This window comes from Phodopus roborovskii, unplaced genomic scaffold, assembly GCF_943737965.1.
Source record: "Phodopus roborovskii unplaced genomic scaffold, PHOROB, whole genome shotgun sequence".
Taxonomy (NCBI): Eukaryota; Metazoa; Chordata; class Mammalia; order Rodentia; family Cricetidae; genus Phodopus; species Phodopus roborovskii.
This window is the reverse complement of record NW_026126511.1, coordinates 48,135,030-48,151,134: the sequence shown is the minus strand read 5'-3', so window position 1 is coordinate 48,151,134 and position 16,105 is coordinate 48,135,030. Positions and strand designations below refer to the sequence as shown.

The window sequence follows — 16,105 nt, the reverse complement described above, 5'->3', positions numbered from 1 at the left end:
GTTAAGATCCACTGCAGTTAAAGGACCCCAAACAGCAGCACCTCTGCAGCCTCTTTGATGTAGTCTTCCAGAAAGGAAGATCTCACACTGAGCTTGGGCCTGTTTCAGGACCCCTCTTATGGGGGGTGGGGCATGCTGCCCTCCTGAAGTGCTGACCCAGGGTTTGGGGCTCTAGGCTGACTCCCATGGAAGCAGGGGTGCAGCTGATCACTTGTCCTCTTGGAGAAGCCCCACCTTACAACTGCTCAGGGCTCTCTTACCAACTTGGTCCCTATGATGCCAGCCTGACCTGTGCAGGGAACAGGCATTTGTGGGGCAGAGTGTGTTTGTGAACAGGGCAGGGGTGAAGGATGGGACCCGACAGTCAGGTGTTTGGTAACTGCACCACAGTGTGGCACAGCTCACACTCCATTCCTGCTTCCTTTTCGTAGGAAAGCCCTCACATCTTGTGTGTTGATGTTTAAATGGTCATAGGGGAGCAGGGCATTAAGGCGTATGCACCCAGCAGATGTTGCCATCTGTAGGACAGTCCATAGATGTAGGTCCAGCACATAGGGACAGGAAGCTGCCCTCTTCGTCCCTGCTGCATTGCCCCGGAGCCACCGTGCGTTCTCACTCCCTCTTCTAGCCACTTGTCCACTCCCACCTCCACCCTTTCCCGCTGTGATTGGCAGGAGACTTGTGGGAGTGTGTACCTCATGTCATGCCATGAGTTATCTGGTCATTTTAGATTATAACAGTGTGAGTAAAATCTAAGACAAATATAATGGTCACCCTTGGAGACCTTTCCCACCAGGACAGAAGAATGCTGAGCTCCAGTAGGCCCTAGGCCACTATCCACCCTGGAATTCTCCCCTCCCCCTCAGAGGGAGCCCATCTGAAACCCTGCATTTGCTTTCAGCTGGCAGACTCCCTGGTGCCCATGGAGATCAAGCCTGGCATCTCCCTGGCAACTGTCTCGGCTGTGCTGCACACAAAGGATAACAAACATGTGCTTCAGGTACTGGGGGCTTCTGGGAACCCAGTCTCCCTTCCCTCGGGGAAGCTCTGGCCACATGAGCCGTCCTAAGGAGTGTCCTGTTGCCCCACTCTGGAGTAGCACCATTACCCCTACTTGCCATGGCACATTTCTTGTTGAGCCCCACACGTGAGCACTGCAGGGTGGGACTTGAAAGCTATAGACAACACACGCATAGCACAGCCCAGAAGGCCCGAAGCCTGACAAATGGGTGGGCAGCACTCACCTCTGAAGAATTCCTTCCGCGCATGCACCGTGTTGCCGGTGTGCCCCTGAAGCTAGCACTGGAGTACTGGGCACTGTGCTGGTTGCTGCCATGCATTCTCCTGGCTAATCCTCACAGAGCCTTGAGGTCCAGGACTGCCTGACCTCATTGTCTCATGTTTTCCACCGCTGTCTGGTGGCACAGCCAGCTTTTACCTGTTAGACACCAGAGTCTGTTCTTAGTCACAATGCCAGTGTCCATTAGGAGGGACTTCAGCATGTAGTGGAATCCCTGGAAATGTAAACATGGAACCCAAGTGATGTTGAGCCTGGCTTTTCATGCCATGGGTAACTTAGGACCAGCAAGGTCATGGCCTCAAATGAGTGAAGATGCTGTCACTGAAAGCGCCTTTAACCCTGTCCTAGCCCCCTCCCAGGCCCGCCCAGCCTGCCAGCAGTAAGAAGAGGAAACGGGTGAGTGAGGACGTTCCTGACTGCAAGGTGCTGAAGCCTCTGCTGAGCGGCTCCATCCCAGTAGAACAGTTTGTGCAGACCCTGGAAAAGGTGAGCTTGGGGGCCTGATCTGCTCCTAGGACAGATATGAGGCTCAGGAAGACCACTGCCATCCAGTGGTTCAGACTGTGATGGAGACAGTTAAGTCCTGTCTCAGTGGCCATCTATCCCCTGGGCCCGTATGGGTGTCCTGACTGCATAGTTATCTGTGAACCATGTATATGCCTGGTGCCCAAGGAGGCCAGGAGAGGAGTTTGGATCCCCTGATACGACAGTTATGAGCTGCCACTGGGTGCTCGGAATTGAACCAGGGCCCAGGTTCTCAGGAAGAACAGCCAGTGCTCTTAATCATGAAGCCATCTCTCTAGCTCAAAGGGGGAGATTTCTTGACTGCATTGGTGCTGGGGTGGGTCAGGGTAGGGTAGGGGCACACTACCTTAAAGATTTTTATGATGGTCACTTTCCACATTATCACCCTTGCTAGGAAGAGGGGGATGGGCTGAAGATGACAGGGAACATGCTTCTAGAGAACGGACATGATGGCAGGGAGGGACATTTTGCTACCACGCTATTAATAACCACACTGTCTCAGCTGCCAACTTCTTTCAAGTCTCAGAACCACAGCTTCCTGTCTCAGCAGGGTTGGTCTTCATCTTTTGATTTTCCCACACTGCTCTCCAGATCTTCCCACAGTCCTGCAGATGAGCAAAGGACCCCCATCTCCCTCATGGCCTGACAGGGCTCCTTTTTCCTACCTATGAGTTTTCAAACTACTCCTTAAAATAACTTGCTTTTTCCACAATGACCTTACCCTTTTCTCCTGCCTGGCTCATCCAGGAGCAAGCCCCTTTGATTGCATGGGCCCTGCATACCTCACCTCCTTCCCAAAGCTGAGTGGGTGTAGTCTGCAACCAAAGACAGACAGCCCCTGCATTGGGCTCTTTACCTGTTTTATGTCCCATCCAGGCAACTCTTTGTACTTTAGCTGCAGTTCTGGTTTCTAAGGAGATGCTACACTTAGCAGTAAAGGTGGCTGGAAAGATGCTGGCAGATGTCCAGGTTAGCAGTACCTTGCTGTGAGAAGTGGGGATTTCCTAGGGCTCAGAACAGTGTAGACTGGATGTGAGCAAATGTCAAGGTCAACAACCTGGTGTTTTCCCCCCCGAATCTCAGAGTCTGGATGTGTTCAAGTTCCTTGTACACTCCCCTAAACAGGGTGAAGCCATTCAGCGATTTTCCTGGCATTTTTGTGAGATTGGGGCCTTGTATAAATATGAAAGAGCTGTATTGAGAGTAATGCCAGTCTCCAGTGCTCAGTCAGGCCTTGCTTTCAATGTAGCCATCTCCTCTTTTCTCTTGAACAGCATGGCTTCAGTGACATTAAGGTGGAAGACACAGCCAAGGGCCATATTGTCCTGCTGCAGGAAGCTGAAACACTCATCCAGATTGAAGAAGACTCAACTCACATCATCTGTGACAATGACGAGACTCTGAGGGTACGGTTGCGGGACCTGGTCCTCAGGTTCCTGCAGAAGTTCTGAGTGGGGCATCAGTGAACTCCTAGACCCCTCACCTCGGACAGTCTGGTGGCGCCCTCTGGCTGCCAGAGAGGAGTGCTGTCTCTGGCCAGGACACCAAGAACTTTTTCCATTCTGAGCTCTTGAGTAGCTTGGGGGTGACAGCATGACAGGAGTCCTTTCCTAAGGGAAGTGTAAATATGACTGGCCTGTGTTTTCAGGATCCAAAGGGGCAACTCTTGAACTTACTTACCTGCCTATAGTGCTACACCTAAGAAAGGACAGTCCCCCAAATCAGAAAGTGAACCTATCTAGCTCTATTCTGTGGCCCATTTTGCTAAAATAAATATTATTTTTATAGAAGTACCCTGGTTCTATTGAACTACAGTCTAAATGATTTAACATCTGGGGGGGGGTGGGAGGGAATCTGAAACTTCACCCAACAGTAAAAATGCCACAGCACATCTGTCTCACCTCTGCCCTAATCATAACCCAGCCCCGTTTACAAAAATGCAGATAAGATTCCAGTGCTGGAGAGTGCAAAGTCACCCTCTGATACACAGCAAGTTCAAGGCCAGCTTAGCACATTAGAACCTATCTCAAGCAGCAACACGCCAGGAGCATCAGATCATTTACCCTTTCCCAGCACCAGGAATCACAGATATCCAACAACACAGCACATAAACAGGAACTGATTTTTTGTTGTTGTTGTTGTTGTTTTAGGAATGTATCACAAAACTTGGTAGGTCATATGATCTCTCTAAATTGCAAACTGTTCCACATGCCCTTAGTCCCAGCACTCAGATCCACCTGCCTCCTGAGTCTGGTCTACAGAGTGAGTTCCAGGACAGTCGGGGCTACGTAGAGAAATGCTATCTCAAAAAGAGGCAGCAGCAGCAATGAATTGGGATAGATTTCATCCCTTGACACTAGTAACCACAGTACTAATCCCTAACTGTGCTGTCTTCCTGATACACAATTGTGAATCCACCACAATAAACAGCACAATAAACAGCAACCTAATCTTTCTAATACATATTACTGCCTAAAATGCTGCTAGCCAAGGGTAGCTCAAGCCTGCAACCCCAATACTCAGGAGGCTGAGGCAAAAAAGTATTGCTCAAGTTCAAGGCCAACCTGAGTACCTAGTGCCTTTCCAGGCTCACCTGTAATACAAGCTATGACCATCTCTCAAAAACAATAATTTAAAATTTCCTGGTTCTAATTGCACTTTTATACTTTGAAAACAATGACCCTCCCAATCTGTAAGCCCATCCCTCCCTCCAGTCACCAATGTGCCCTGGTCAGGCTCCTGCTGCTGGATTTTGTGTGCTGCACTTTCTCTAACTTCAGCTGAGCAGAGACAGTTTCCCCCTGAACTCCAGGGCAAAGAGGAGCACATTCCCAGTGAGCTTCTGAAGGCGTGATGGATGTTAAGATCAAGACTAAAGACTTGCCAAGTCTAAGGAATGTTAGGGAAGCTCATCATGGAAGGAGGAAACCAGTTCCTGAAAGCTGACCTCTGACCTCCACGTGTGCATGTGACAGGTGTCCTCCCACTTTAAGTAAACACGTGTAACTTCCTTAAAGAACTATAGGCCCAACCTGCTTTGTGTTTTTGTTTATTTTTGGGACAGGGTTTCTCTGTGTAGCCCTGGCTGTCCTGGAACTCACTCTGTAGACCAGGCTGGCTTCGAACTCAGAGTTCCACCTGTGCTGGGCCTCCTGCTGGCCAGTTTTGTAAATATCACTATTATACTTGCTGTCAATTCACCTTTGCTCTAAAATGACTTCCTGATTCAGTGGAGGCTTTACTGATAAGGTGGAAAAAGTTAATCAGTTGCCTGCAAACAAAAACTAGCCACAAACAAAAAACAGTTTGCAATTTAGAGAGATCATATGACCCACCAAGTTTTGTGATACATTCCTAAAACAACAACAAAAAAAAAAAAAAAAATCAGTTCCTGTTTATGTGCTGTGTTGTTGGATATCTGTGATTCCTGGTGCTGGGAAAGGATAAATGATCTGATGCTCCTAATGGCTCCCACCAGGCACAACTTCATGTTTAGACTCCAGACAAACATGTATGTAAGAACTAGAGTAGAGGTGTGAGATAGAACATTAGATAGGTAGATAGAATAATAGCCACACACACTCAAAAACCAGAGAATTTGGGGAGTAAGGGAAGGGCAGCTCAGCCGGATAAGACACTCAACTGAAAGGGAAGAAATGACACGTTTCCTACATACTGCCTACAGGATGAAAATAATTGGCCTTGGGGAGGACGCACCATGTGAAAAGCAGTGTACCAGCTAAATAGACTAGAGGGTGATGTTGCCAGAGATGTTCATCAGAGAGATGATCACAGCTATATATCAACAGTGCTGAGGGGCAGGCCACAGAGCTGGAAAGTGGATGACACTAATATTAAAGCAACCAAAACAGTGCACTTATATGCATGAGCTAACAGAACTCAATAGCCTTCACCCAGGTTGCACCCCTTGGGCACAGAAGGTGCTGCATGCAGCTGCTGCACTCCAGCTGCAGGCCACAGACATCCACGAGAATGTGTGGTATTTTTATCATGGAGACCATGTGCCAGGCAACAGAACAAGTCTTAACTGTATTTAAAATCATCCAGGCAACATTCACCGGAGTAGAATTAAATTCAAATTTTACAAACCTGCAAATATTCAGAAATTAAGCATGCTAATAAAAGAAGTATGAGGCAAAAAGTTCATTGCCCGGGGGGGGGGGGGGGGGTTGTCTGAACTGAAGCTGGGAAGGTAGTTTAGTATGTAAAGTACTTGATAAGCAAACATGAGGACATAGGAAAATCTGGGTATGTCTGCATGTGCTTGTAATCCCAGCATCAAGGGAGGTGGAAACAAGTGGGTTCCTAGGCTAACTGGCTAGAGAACCCAGACTAATTGAGCCCCAAGACCCAGTGAGAGACCCTGACTGAAGAAACAAGCTCAGAAGGAACAATACTTAAGTGTGGTCTCCGGTCTGTGTGTGTATGCACACACACACATAGAAGTACTTGGGTAATAACAAGAGGCAAGGGCAGGCTGGGATAAATGCATTGAGGCTCCCACCTCAAAAAAAAAAAAAAAAAAAAAAAAAAAAAAAAAAGAAAAGGAGTTGTACTTAAAAGTGACTTTGAGACAGACCTTAAGCCTTTAATCCCAGCATTTGGGAGGCAATGGCAGGTGGATCCCTGAGTTTGAGGCCAGCCAGGACTACAGAGTGAAACCTTGTTTTTAAAGGGGGAGACTGCTAGAAGGCAGATGTGTTGCATGGCTAGCTAAGACTGCTCCTAGAACTAGAAATTCCTAGTGCCATTTGTTTGGTACAGAGGCCCCTAAGATAAATAACACAAGCTCTTGACATCCAGCAGAGCTATCTGGTAAAACCCATACACTTTGGTTGCAAGAGCTAGAGAAATCAAGCCACACCTGGACTAGAACTTGCCCTCTGCCAGCTAGCTTTCATACTACTGGAAAATGTTTTGTGGGCTAAGGGAGAAAAGCACCAAGATCTCAGCTGGCTATCTATAAACCAAGACTAACCTGCCAAGTAAACTGCCCACTTAGGCGACAGTGACAGTGACTGCTATGGGGGCAACCAGCTACTCTCTGGTGGATTTAATTCCTCCTCCGTGGGAGAAAACCTATGCCTGGTACTGTAACACTGGTCAAAAACATGGCTGGAGAGGCCATAGGCCCTTGGGGTAACTTTACTATTGTTTAGTTAGATTGACATAACATCAAACCGCCTTCTAAAGAGCTACACTTGGATCCATAGGCAAGTGCTACTATCAGCCCTAATCAGAAGCCTCTCCCTGTGATTTGTGGCAAGCACATGGGCACATGGCTAATCATGGTGCCTGAGTAAGTGACAGAGGGCTCAGCTTCCAACAAGACATTTATACTACTCACTCTTAGGCTCAGGGAACAAGGCAGAAGCAGGGCAGAAAGAATCTAAGAGCCGGAAGATAGGGAGAAAGGCTGTAAAATGCCATCCTCTGAGCATGCCATAGCTGTTGTTACCATGAATTCAGCAGCTACTTACCTGCACTGGCTTACACAATCAACAGTGGCTACTCTGAGATTCTAGAAGGAAAGTCACTGTATTCAATTGTGTGCCCACTGGTGAGCCCACCAAAGTCTAGTGGATAGTGCTTGCCCTGGTTAAACTCAGCTGGGTCACAAAACAAAACAACGTATATGGTGGAAAGGGGGATTACATAGGGGAGGAAGGGGATTGACAGGAGTGAGACAGAAATGAGAGGGAGGCAAATAAGTAATCAGATGAATTATACACGTGTGTCAAAGAACATTAATAAGAACGGCAGCGTGTAAAGTTTAGAAGAAGCTGCCCATCAGCAGTCACCAGGAAATGCGGCCTGAACTCCAAGCCAAGACTAGCAGTGCCACAGGCTCCGGGCATGTGGAACTGAAGATGCCTCAGCATCACTGCAGGTACAAAATGCACCGATGCTTCAGTAAGAGTCTCCCAGATCCTCAGAAAACTGTACAGATGTGCATCACCCAACAGCAACCCTGCTCACAGGTACTCACTGCAGGCACAAAGGTGGGGCCAACAAAGGACCTGCTCCTCAGTGTCCACGGCAGCGTAATTCCGAATAGCTGAACTCAGGAAACGGCCCAAGTGCCCAAGATGCCTCCAGCTCCAGGCAGCCCTCCTGCCTGAACTACAGGCCTGCACCATCACCCCTGGCTCGCTCATCACTGAAATGCACAAATGGCAAGACAGCTATCCCCTTCCCATCCTTCCTGCTGCCTCCCCCAGCAGAGGGTCTGAAATCCACCCCACAAATGTCCCCAAGGCAATCCAGCTCCCTGTGCCCACCCCCTCCCCAAAACTTGCCAGGCCATGGGTTGGGCCTGTCACACTCTTTCATCCGGAGCCCACTAATGGCTTCCTCCAGTGCTGTGCTCCAGGGGTCCTCCTCCAGTGGATGATGTAGAACACACAGGAGGCCACAGCCAGCCAGTAGGGCTGCACTGCCAGGAGACAGGTGACAGCCACTTCTCAGCACACAACCTAAGAGCAGCTGCAGTAGATGAGCAAGGCCTAGACATCTGAAACACATGTAGAGCCAAGCAGTTTGCCTTATTTAGGTCAATGCCGTTGGTTCATGTGAGCCAAAGGGACTGTCCATCTTATGAAGGCCCACGCCTGGCAGTCTTCGCCCTTTTGTGATTACAACTTAAGCAGATGGCCTTGACCCCACCAGTGCTATGGGCAACCCAGTGTCTGAGCACACACATACTCCAGATCAGAGCCAGTGCCTCTACCTCACCATCTATAACCAGTAACCCATGACAGTGCCATTGACAGCCACTGGCAACACTGGATTCCACAGGTGGGTCTGAGGCAGAACTAACCAGAATTCTAAATAGGCATTCTCTATGTTTGCAGAGATTTGGGGGGGGGGGGCAGGAAGTAAATAACTGCGGCATGAGCCCTGCATCTGTGCTCACTGCTGGCCCCACCAGAGGGACATTTTTAAGGTCTTACCAATCTTCGATGTCTGGGCCCTGGGCTCCTACCTGCAGAGCCAGAAGACCTGCCACTCCAGGCCCTTCCAGGGTTTCATCTTCCACAGCCCGGGACAGCACTTGCTTTCAAACCAGGTAGAAGGTCTCAGGTGCAAACACCAAAAGTCTGGGTCTGATGTGGCAGTGACACCCAGAGGCCCCTTGTTAGGTCAGCACAGGACACCACAACACATTTTTAAAAGCCAATGGGAGGAGCCAGAGATGGTTCAGTGGTTAAAAGACCTGTTGCTCTTGCCAAGGACTAGACTCCATTAGCACACAGGTGGCTGACAGCTGTCCCTAATTCCAGCTACAGGAGACCTGATACTAGACACATGTGCTTATATATACACCCACAAAGACATGCACACAATAAAGATAAATCTTTTTTAAAATTCCCACAGTAAAAAAGGTTAGCTGGTGTGTCAAATGGAACACTAGCTGGCAGCCTGAGCTCCCTTATTGCTCCCTGGCTGAAGTCAGTGCTCTTCTGGCCAAGCAGAGGTCACATTGTTCAGGCAGGCACCCCGGCTGAGAATAACCAAACACCTCCGAACAGCTTGAGTTAAAGTCTCCATTTATTTCAGTTTTTACAAAAATCCAACATAAGACCTTTGTGCTCATGGTTTGAAAAGGGCAGACAGATGGACAAATTATGTTATCAGGGCCGCCCCAGGCAGCTCCACCCTCCAGCTCCATGTTTGCTAACAAGGCCACCCCCAGATAGGAGCATTGTAGGTGGTCCACTGGCCTGAGGCACCCTGGGGACTGTCACTCTGTGGGTGGCCCTTGCCCTCAAGAAAAAGAGCAACTGAAAAACAAAGCTGTCCTGGCCCTGGAAGGTGAGACTGGGTAGCCAGGTGTGACCTGTGTTAGGAGTCTGCTGTGGGAGGTGACCCATAGTGACCTGCTTCTAACACCAGGCAGGCTCTCCACACTCGTGTCAGGGACATCATTTCCAAGCATGTCCCCTAGCTCCCCCAACCCAGAAGACAAGCAATGTCTAACTGCTTTGTCTCTGCCTCTTGCCTCAGAGTCCCTCAGATACACAGTCACTGTCCACACTTGCTACTGGGGTCCTTCAGTTAGTGTTCCCACCAGGCCCAGGGATGCTACCCCATAGGATGCTCTGACGTCACCATCCCTGAAACAGTCTGATGATACCCATGAGTACCAACAGTTTTCAGTGCCCTACAAAGAGACTGACTTTCTCATCAGGTGCCATAGTGTCATTTTACAAGTTCTCACATTAAAAGAAACAAGGCGAATAGGGATGGGGCTCATGGCAGAGCGATTGTCGGGATGCCCACCCACAACTCTGGCTTCCATCCCCAATACTGGGAAGTTTAAAAAAAAAAAAAAAAAAAAAAAAGATACAATAAAATAGCAGCCACATATTTAGAAAAAAACACCACACTCTTTGGCTCCCCTGAGGGAAGAGGGCTACTGCTACAAGGAATAGTAAGAGGACAAAAGTTGGGGTAAGGAGTCTGGACCCCTTTGCTGAGTTGCCAAGAACTAAATGTCCCAGGCAGCCAGCCCTTGGTGTCAGGTTCAAGAACACACCAGGGGAGTTCTGTAGCAGCCCGATCCTGCTGGCCAGAGGGGCTCCCCGGAGGAGGGGCTCGCTCCCAGAGGCCCTGCCAACCCTACAGCAGAAGGGATCTCCAGAGAAGAGAAGTCAGGGCAGCAGGCAGGAGGACCCCAAGCAGCAGCACTCATGTCAGGGCCTAGGAAGACAGGACCGGCTTAAGGCAAGTGCATGACCAGGACAGACCTGAGCTCAGGTTCAGCTGTTTGAAACCCTCAGTTCCATTTCAATCAGGTGGGGCTGAGGCAACAAGTCACAGGCAGCACCCCACACAACACAGCGCTTCTAGCTTCCTGCTGCCACCATACCCAAAATTAGCCCTGGGAACAGACCATAACAGGGAGTGGAGAGCAGTAATGTGGGGATGAATGCCTGTTAATTTCCAAGACCAGACTAGAACTCTTCTAACAAATCCCAGCCTCCAAGTTCGAGGACGTCCCACACCTTGAAAGCAGGGGCTTCCTGCAGCTAACACAGCATCAGGGGTCTAAACCCCACAGGTACAAGATGGAGTCCAGACACAAGTGGGAAGGCGAACTCACTTAGGTGTCCATTCCAAGTCATGTGCCTTGCTGTGAGACTCTGGGATCCTCAAAGGACATAGACTAGTTCTACCCCACAAGCTCCCTGCCTCCCTGCCAGCCTGCCAATTTCCCGCTGTGTCCTCTAGAGAAACAAGTACTACAGGAACCTGCCACCAGCGCCCTGCACCAGTGCCACCAAAAGGGTGAGCTGAAGGCCATTGGGCAGTACAGGCCTCATCCCTGCCTCCCTGTTTGCTTCCCTATTCTCTCTCAAACACAAGATGCGATGGGAAAGCAGCAATAAGCCCAATGACAAGTGCTGCCTGGCACCAGCCCTCAGAGCCCTGGAGCATGGAGGTCCCCACTGCACAGCCTACAGCAGGAGAGGAAGCTGTGTTAGCATCACTGAAGCAACAGAAAGGGGTCACAATAGATCAGGAGATCTTGCCTAGGCCAAGTCCATCCTGTAGCCAGTGCCACTGGGAAGGTAGGGCTGCAAATGACAATCCAGTAACACAGGGTCAGGACCCTCTCTACTAAATACACAGCCAGGTAGGTCCCTCCCTTGGAGAGATTGGCAGAAATTTCAGGTGCACCCCCACCCCACCAAATATATATATATATATATATGTATATGTGAGTGTGCATATATACGTATATACACGTATGTGTGTACATATACACACACATATAAATAAGCCTTGAATGGCAGATGTGAACACTCTCTCTTTAAATAATAATAGTTGTTATTGAATTTAAAAACCACGATCCAGCCGTCCTGGGCTTATGAACGAGTGTCTCCCCAGAGTCCCCACAGTCCTCCGTGTTCACTTTAAGTCAGTGCCCTGTGCAGAAGCCCTGAGTCTGTTGACCAGGATTCTGGGCCCAGTGAGGCTGACTTCACTCTTCTTGCTGCCTCCCCCAGCAAAGGGCCTGGGCCCTGTCCCACTGATGTCCCCAAGGTCCTTCAACACTTGGGAACCTTGGGAGCGACTACCCTCACTCTGCTCATCGTCTCCTCAGAACTGGCAAGGCCCTAAATGAACTTGAAGCACTTGGTCTTGTCGTGGGGCAGGCGGGTCTTGAAGAGCACAGAGTCCACTCTGAACTGTGTGTACAAGAGGGGCATATAGCCGTACACCTTGACAAAGAAGTTGATACACTTGTGCCGCTCGTGGAAGTGAGAGTCATCATGGGACAGGGCCTGAGGGCACCCTGGGCACCGGAAAGTCCACCTCGATGTCACCTGGGGACAGGAGAGAGAAGGTGAGAAGTAGCATGACCGCTCACAGAACCTTATAGTGTGGCCAGCAAAGGCCACGTGCAGTGAAGCTACTGAGCCAATGGCTACATCCACACAGCCCAGCATGGATGTATCCAAACCACAGGGGGCTTTCCATGTCACCATATTTAACAGACAGCCAAGCCTTGGTATGCCCAGTGTTACTGGTCCAAACAAGTCTACCTGCAGTGTTTATCTGGGTGGTAGAGCAAGGTGTTGGTACACAGTTATCTGTTTCATCCATGTTTTTCATAGCAAAATATTGGGAAACTAGCCAAAACAGAAACAAACAATTCTAAAATAGTACACAGCAATTAAAAGGATATTTAAGAAAATTGTATTTTAAAACATGAGAAAAGGGTTAAGACTTCCAATAATTAGAAAAATTTAAGTAACATGGTGTCACAAAACACATGTCTAACCATTGACATAGGCACTTAGTGGTTTGAACAGGGATGGCCCCATGGAGTCACGTGTTTGAATGTTTGGCCTGTAGAAAGTAGCACTATTAGAAGTGTGGTCTTGTTGGAGTAGGTGTGGCCTTGTTAGAAGAGCTGTGTCACTGTCGGAGCAGGCTTTGAGGTCTCGCATATGCTCAAGCTATGCCCAGTGGTAGGCAGTTCACTTCCTGTTGCTCTGTATTACTCTCAGCACCATGTCTGCCTGGATGCTGCCATCATGTCTTGCTGTGACAATAATGGACTAAACTTCTGGAACTGTAAGCCAGCCTTAATTAAATGTTTTCCTTTATAAGAGCTGCCGTTGGCTGGGTGGTGGTGGCACATACCTTTAATCCCAGCACTCAGGAGATAGAGACAGGTGGATCTCTGTGAGTTCAAGGTCAGCCTGGTCTACAGAGCTAGTTCTAGGACAGCCAAGGCAACAGAAAAACCCTGTCTTTGGGTGGTGGGAGCAGGAAGCCTCTTTACAGCAATAGAAAGCTTAACTAGGAAAGCAACCCTTCACAAAGTTCTGCTAGAGACCTGAGCCTGGGACCCAGGAGATGAGACCTGGGTGGAGGAGACTGCTGGCAGAGATGGTGGACAAAGATTTTTCTTCTCAAGCTCAGCTCTAGTCAGAAGGAGAACGGCACACCTCTAGCCACATCTGAGAACATCTCATGTGGGACTGAGGTAGGAATTTAAACTACTTGTATGTGTCCTGCACACCCAAGATGCTCATGAAGCCTAAGCTGGTCTCAGACAGGCGGTGAGCCCGGGTGAGCCCAGGCATGGGAGGAAAGGCAAAGCCCTTTGCAGCATCAAGCAAGTCATACACAGGCGTGAGCACAGTGGAAAGACCTGCAGAAACCAAAGACAGAGGCAGCAGGATGATGGGTGGCTGTGATGAATGTGTATGTGCACAAGGAACTTTGCAAAGACATTCAGAAACCATCCGGACATTATTCAACCTATGAGCATGAAGAGAAAAATCACCAAGTGAAAGGCACTGAAATTAGAACCCAGAATGAGGAACAAGGCGACAAAATTGTGTAAGCAATATAATTAAGAGACACAGAAAGGTATAAGGTCATCCATAGAAGTTCAGAACAGGCAACCCTGGTCCCACAGTACAGACTAAAACTTGGAGCAGAGGGAGGCCTTCCAGTGTATGAAACATCGATGCAGGCTCACACTAACATGTCTGTTAGTATTCAGGCATTTGCACTGGCCTGCTCTTGGGGATCTGACAGGATACACCCTCAGCTGCAGCCACTAAGAGCACCACCTGTGCACATTCACAATGTTCCCTTTTAAGGGGCCCTGCCCACCTATCCTCCTCTCTTTCTCCCTCTGACTGTTCCTCTCTCCCTGCCTTTCTGTTTTCTCTCTCCCACTGCTCCTGTCCCCTGAGGCCGATCTTCCCTGCTCCCCTTCCCCCTTTTACAATCCCTTTCCCTTAATTTAAAAAAAAAAAACTCCTCTTGAACTCTGTTCCATGGCATCTTTCTTTCTCAGTTTTGTTTGTTTTTAATTACAGCAATGTCTATACAAGAGAATGAAGAGGCAGGCATTTATACTATCTCACACCTCTTATCCATCTGTTTTAAACAAATGTTTTAAATAAAACATTTATTTTAGGAGTAAGCTGCAGTGTTTAGGGGTACACAGGCAGACATAGTTTGACCTCTCTACTCCTATCACCCTCTATCAACTCTCACTGAAGCCACAAACTCACATCACACACGTGTATCATACAACCACTGTTTTCACTGAAGCAATGATTTCTTTAAATTTACTTTCAATTATGTATACATACACATGTCTGTCTTATGTGGGTATGTGCACATGAGTGCAGTACTTGCAGGGTCCAGAAGAGGGCATCAGATTCCCTGGAACTGGAGTTACAGGAGGTTGGGAGCCACCCAGCATGCATGCTGGGAACTGAACTGGTACAAGAAGAAACTGAGCACCACTTCAGAGCAGTGACCAGCAACACAACTGTGATATGCTGCAGCTACCATAAGGTGACATGAAGACATGTGATTCCTTCTGGTAACAAAGCAGTTAATGTATGGGCCCTAAAAACAAACCACAGCCTGCTTCAGAAGGGAAGGAGAGACAGGAGTAAAGCTGTCCCATCACTCACACCCCACAAGTCCCAACTCCCTCACTCTATCCAATAGCCTTAGTACGAGGCCCCATCTCACAGCCCTACCATCAATTATGTAAGGGTGTCCTCATGCACTTTACAGAAAGTCTGAATGTGGCGGTGTCACAAGCTCCATTAAGGCAAAACAGAAGAATGAGGTGTGCAAGCACACACCTTCCCACACGTAACAGGGCCTACCTTAATGGGGGGCTTCCGTGTGATGTGGGAGACAAGGAAGTTCATAGCAATATCCTCACAGTTGATGTACTCATCCACCATGTCTCGGATGGCCTGGGGCATCACATAAGAATACAGGTAGGCATAATACTGTCAGGGAAGAAAGGACCACAACACTGTTAGAAGGTCTTTCACTTTCAGCACAAATATTCATGGCTCTAGGGGCTGTTGGGTTGTGTGGGAAGGTGCTTAAGAGGTAGTCACAGTGAGGATGCACTACTGACATTTAGGGACTGAGAGCCAGGAAATGATGAGCATCTTGCAATGCAGATTAGACTATGAGAATATCTCATGTCTCAGCTTGCATCTTCACAGTCTACAAGAAAGCCCTCACAAAAGCCAGTTCAATGGGTTGAGGAGCTGGCAAAAGCATCCTGTGAGGGGCAATGGAAGTGACTTCCTCATTTCAGAATAGTGATTCTGTGGTGCTGGAAATGGAACCCAAGCCCCTTGAACATGAGGGCAGTGCCTGCCACACTTCAGAACAGGAATTCTTCAGAGCCCAGTTGAAGACTTCAAAAGGGAAAAGTATATGCCAGCATCACTCACTCAAAAAAAAAAAAAAAAAAAAAAAAAAAGGATGCAGGGGCTGGGGTAACAACTCAATGGTTAAAAGTGCTTGCTTTTCAAAGTTAGCAACTGGAGTTTAGATCCCCCAAGCACCCATAAATGCCAGGTAGGTGTGATAGCCTACCTGTAATTGCAGCCCAGGAAGGCAGAAAAAAAAGGACCTCCAGAGCAAGCTGGCTACCAAGAAGACTTATCTGCAAGCTCTGGGGCTCACTGAGACCTTGACTTAATGATTAAGGTAGAAGATGATCAGAGATGATCCCTGACATCGGCCTTGAGCCTGCACAGATACATCCATGTGCTTACACACATGTAAATGAATCCTACACATACATACATACATACATACCACACACACACCTGAAAAAAACAAAAAACAAATTTAAGTCTTTAAAAAGATAAATGTAGTATGAGCCTGTGTGGCATTTTAAATGTCCTTATAACCATGTTAAAACTAAAAAGAACAGAGCTGTCACTTAGCAGCGGGGCA

General features: G+C 48.5%; 2 protein-coding genes across 2 annotated transcripts in view; one reads left to right on the top strand and one right to left on the bottom strand.

Annotated features, from left to right (window-relative positions):
• Ints9 (integrator complex subunit 9) overlaps nucleotides 1-3,618 on the top strand; it is an 84,830-nt gene extending 81,212 nt beyond the window's left edge. Inside the window, 3 exon segments of the mRNA XM_051195510.1 lie at nucleotides 902-1,000; nucleotides 1,649-1,786; nucleotides 3,100-3,618. Of these exon segments, the coding sequence (XP_051051467.1) occupies nucleotides 902-1,000; nucleotides 1,649-1,786; nucleotides 3,100-3,276 (414 nt within the window). The 3' untranslated portion in view covers nucleotides 3,277-3,618.
• Nucleotides 3,619-11,398: 7,780 nt separating this feature from the next.
• The window catches only part of Extl3 (exostosin like glycosyltransferase 3), a 42,508-nt gene continuing 37,801 nt past the window's right edge, over nucleotides 11,399-16,105 (bottom strand). The window contains exons 5-6 of the mRNA XM_051195505.1: nucleotides 15,007-15,135; nucleotides 11,399-12,180 (exon numbers count right to left, since the gene is read on the bottom strand). Of these exons, the coding sequence (XP_051051462.1) occupies nucleotides 11,971-12,180; nucleotides 15,007-15,135 (339 nt within the window). The 3' untranslated portion in view covers nucleotides 11,399-11,970. The remainder of the gene's footprint in view (nucleotides 12,181-15,006; nucleotides 15,136-16,105) is intronic.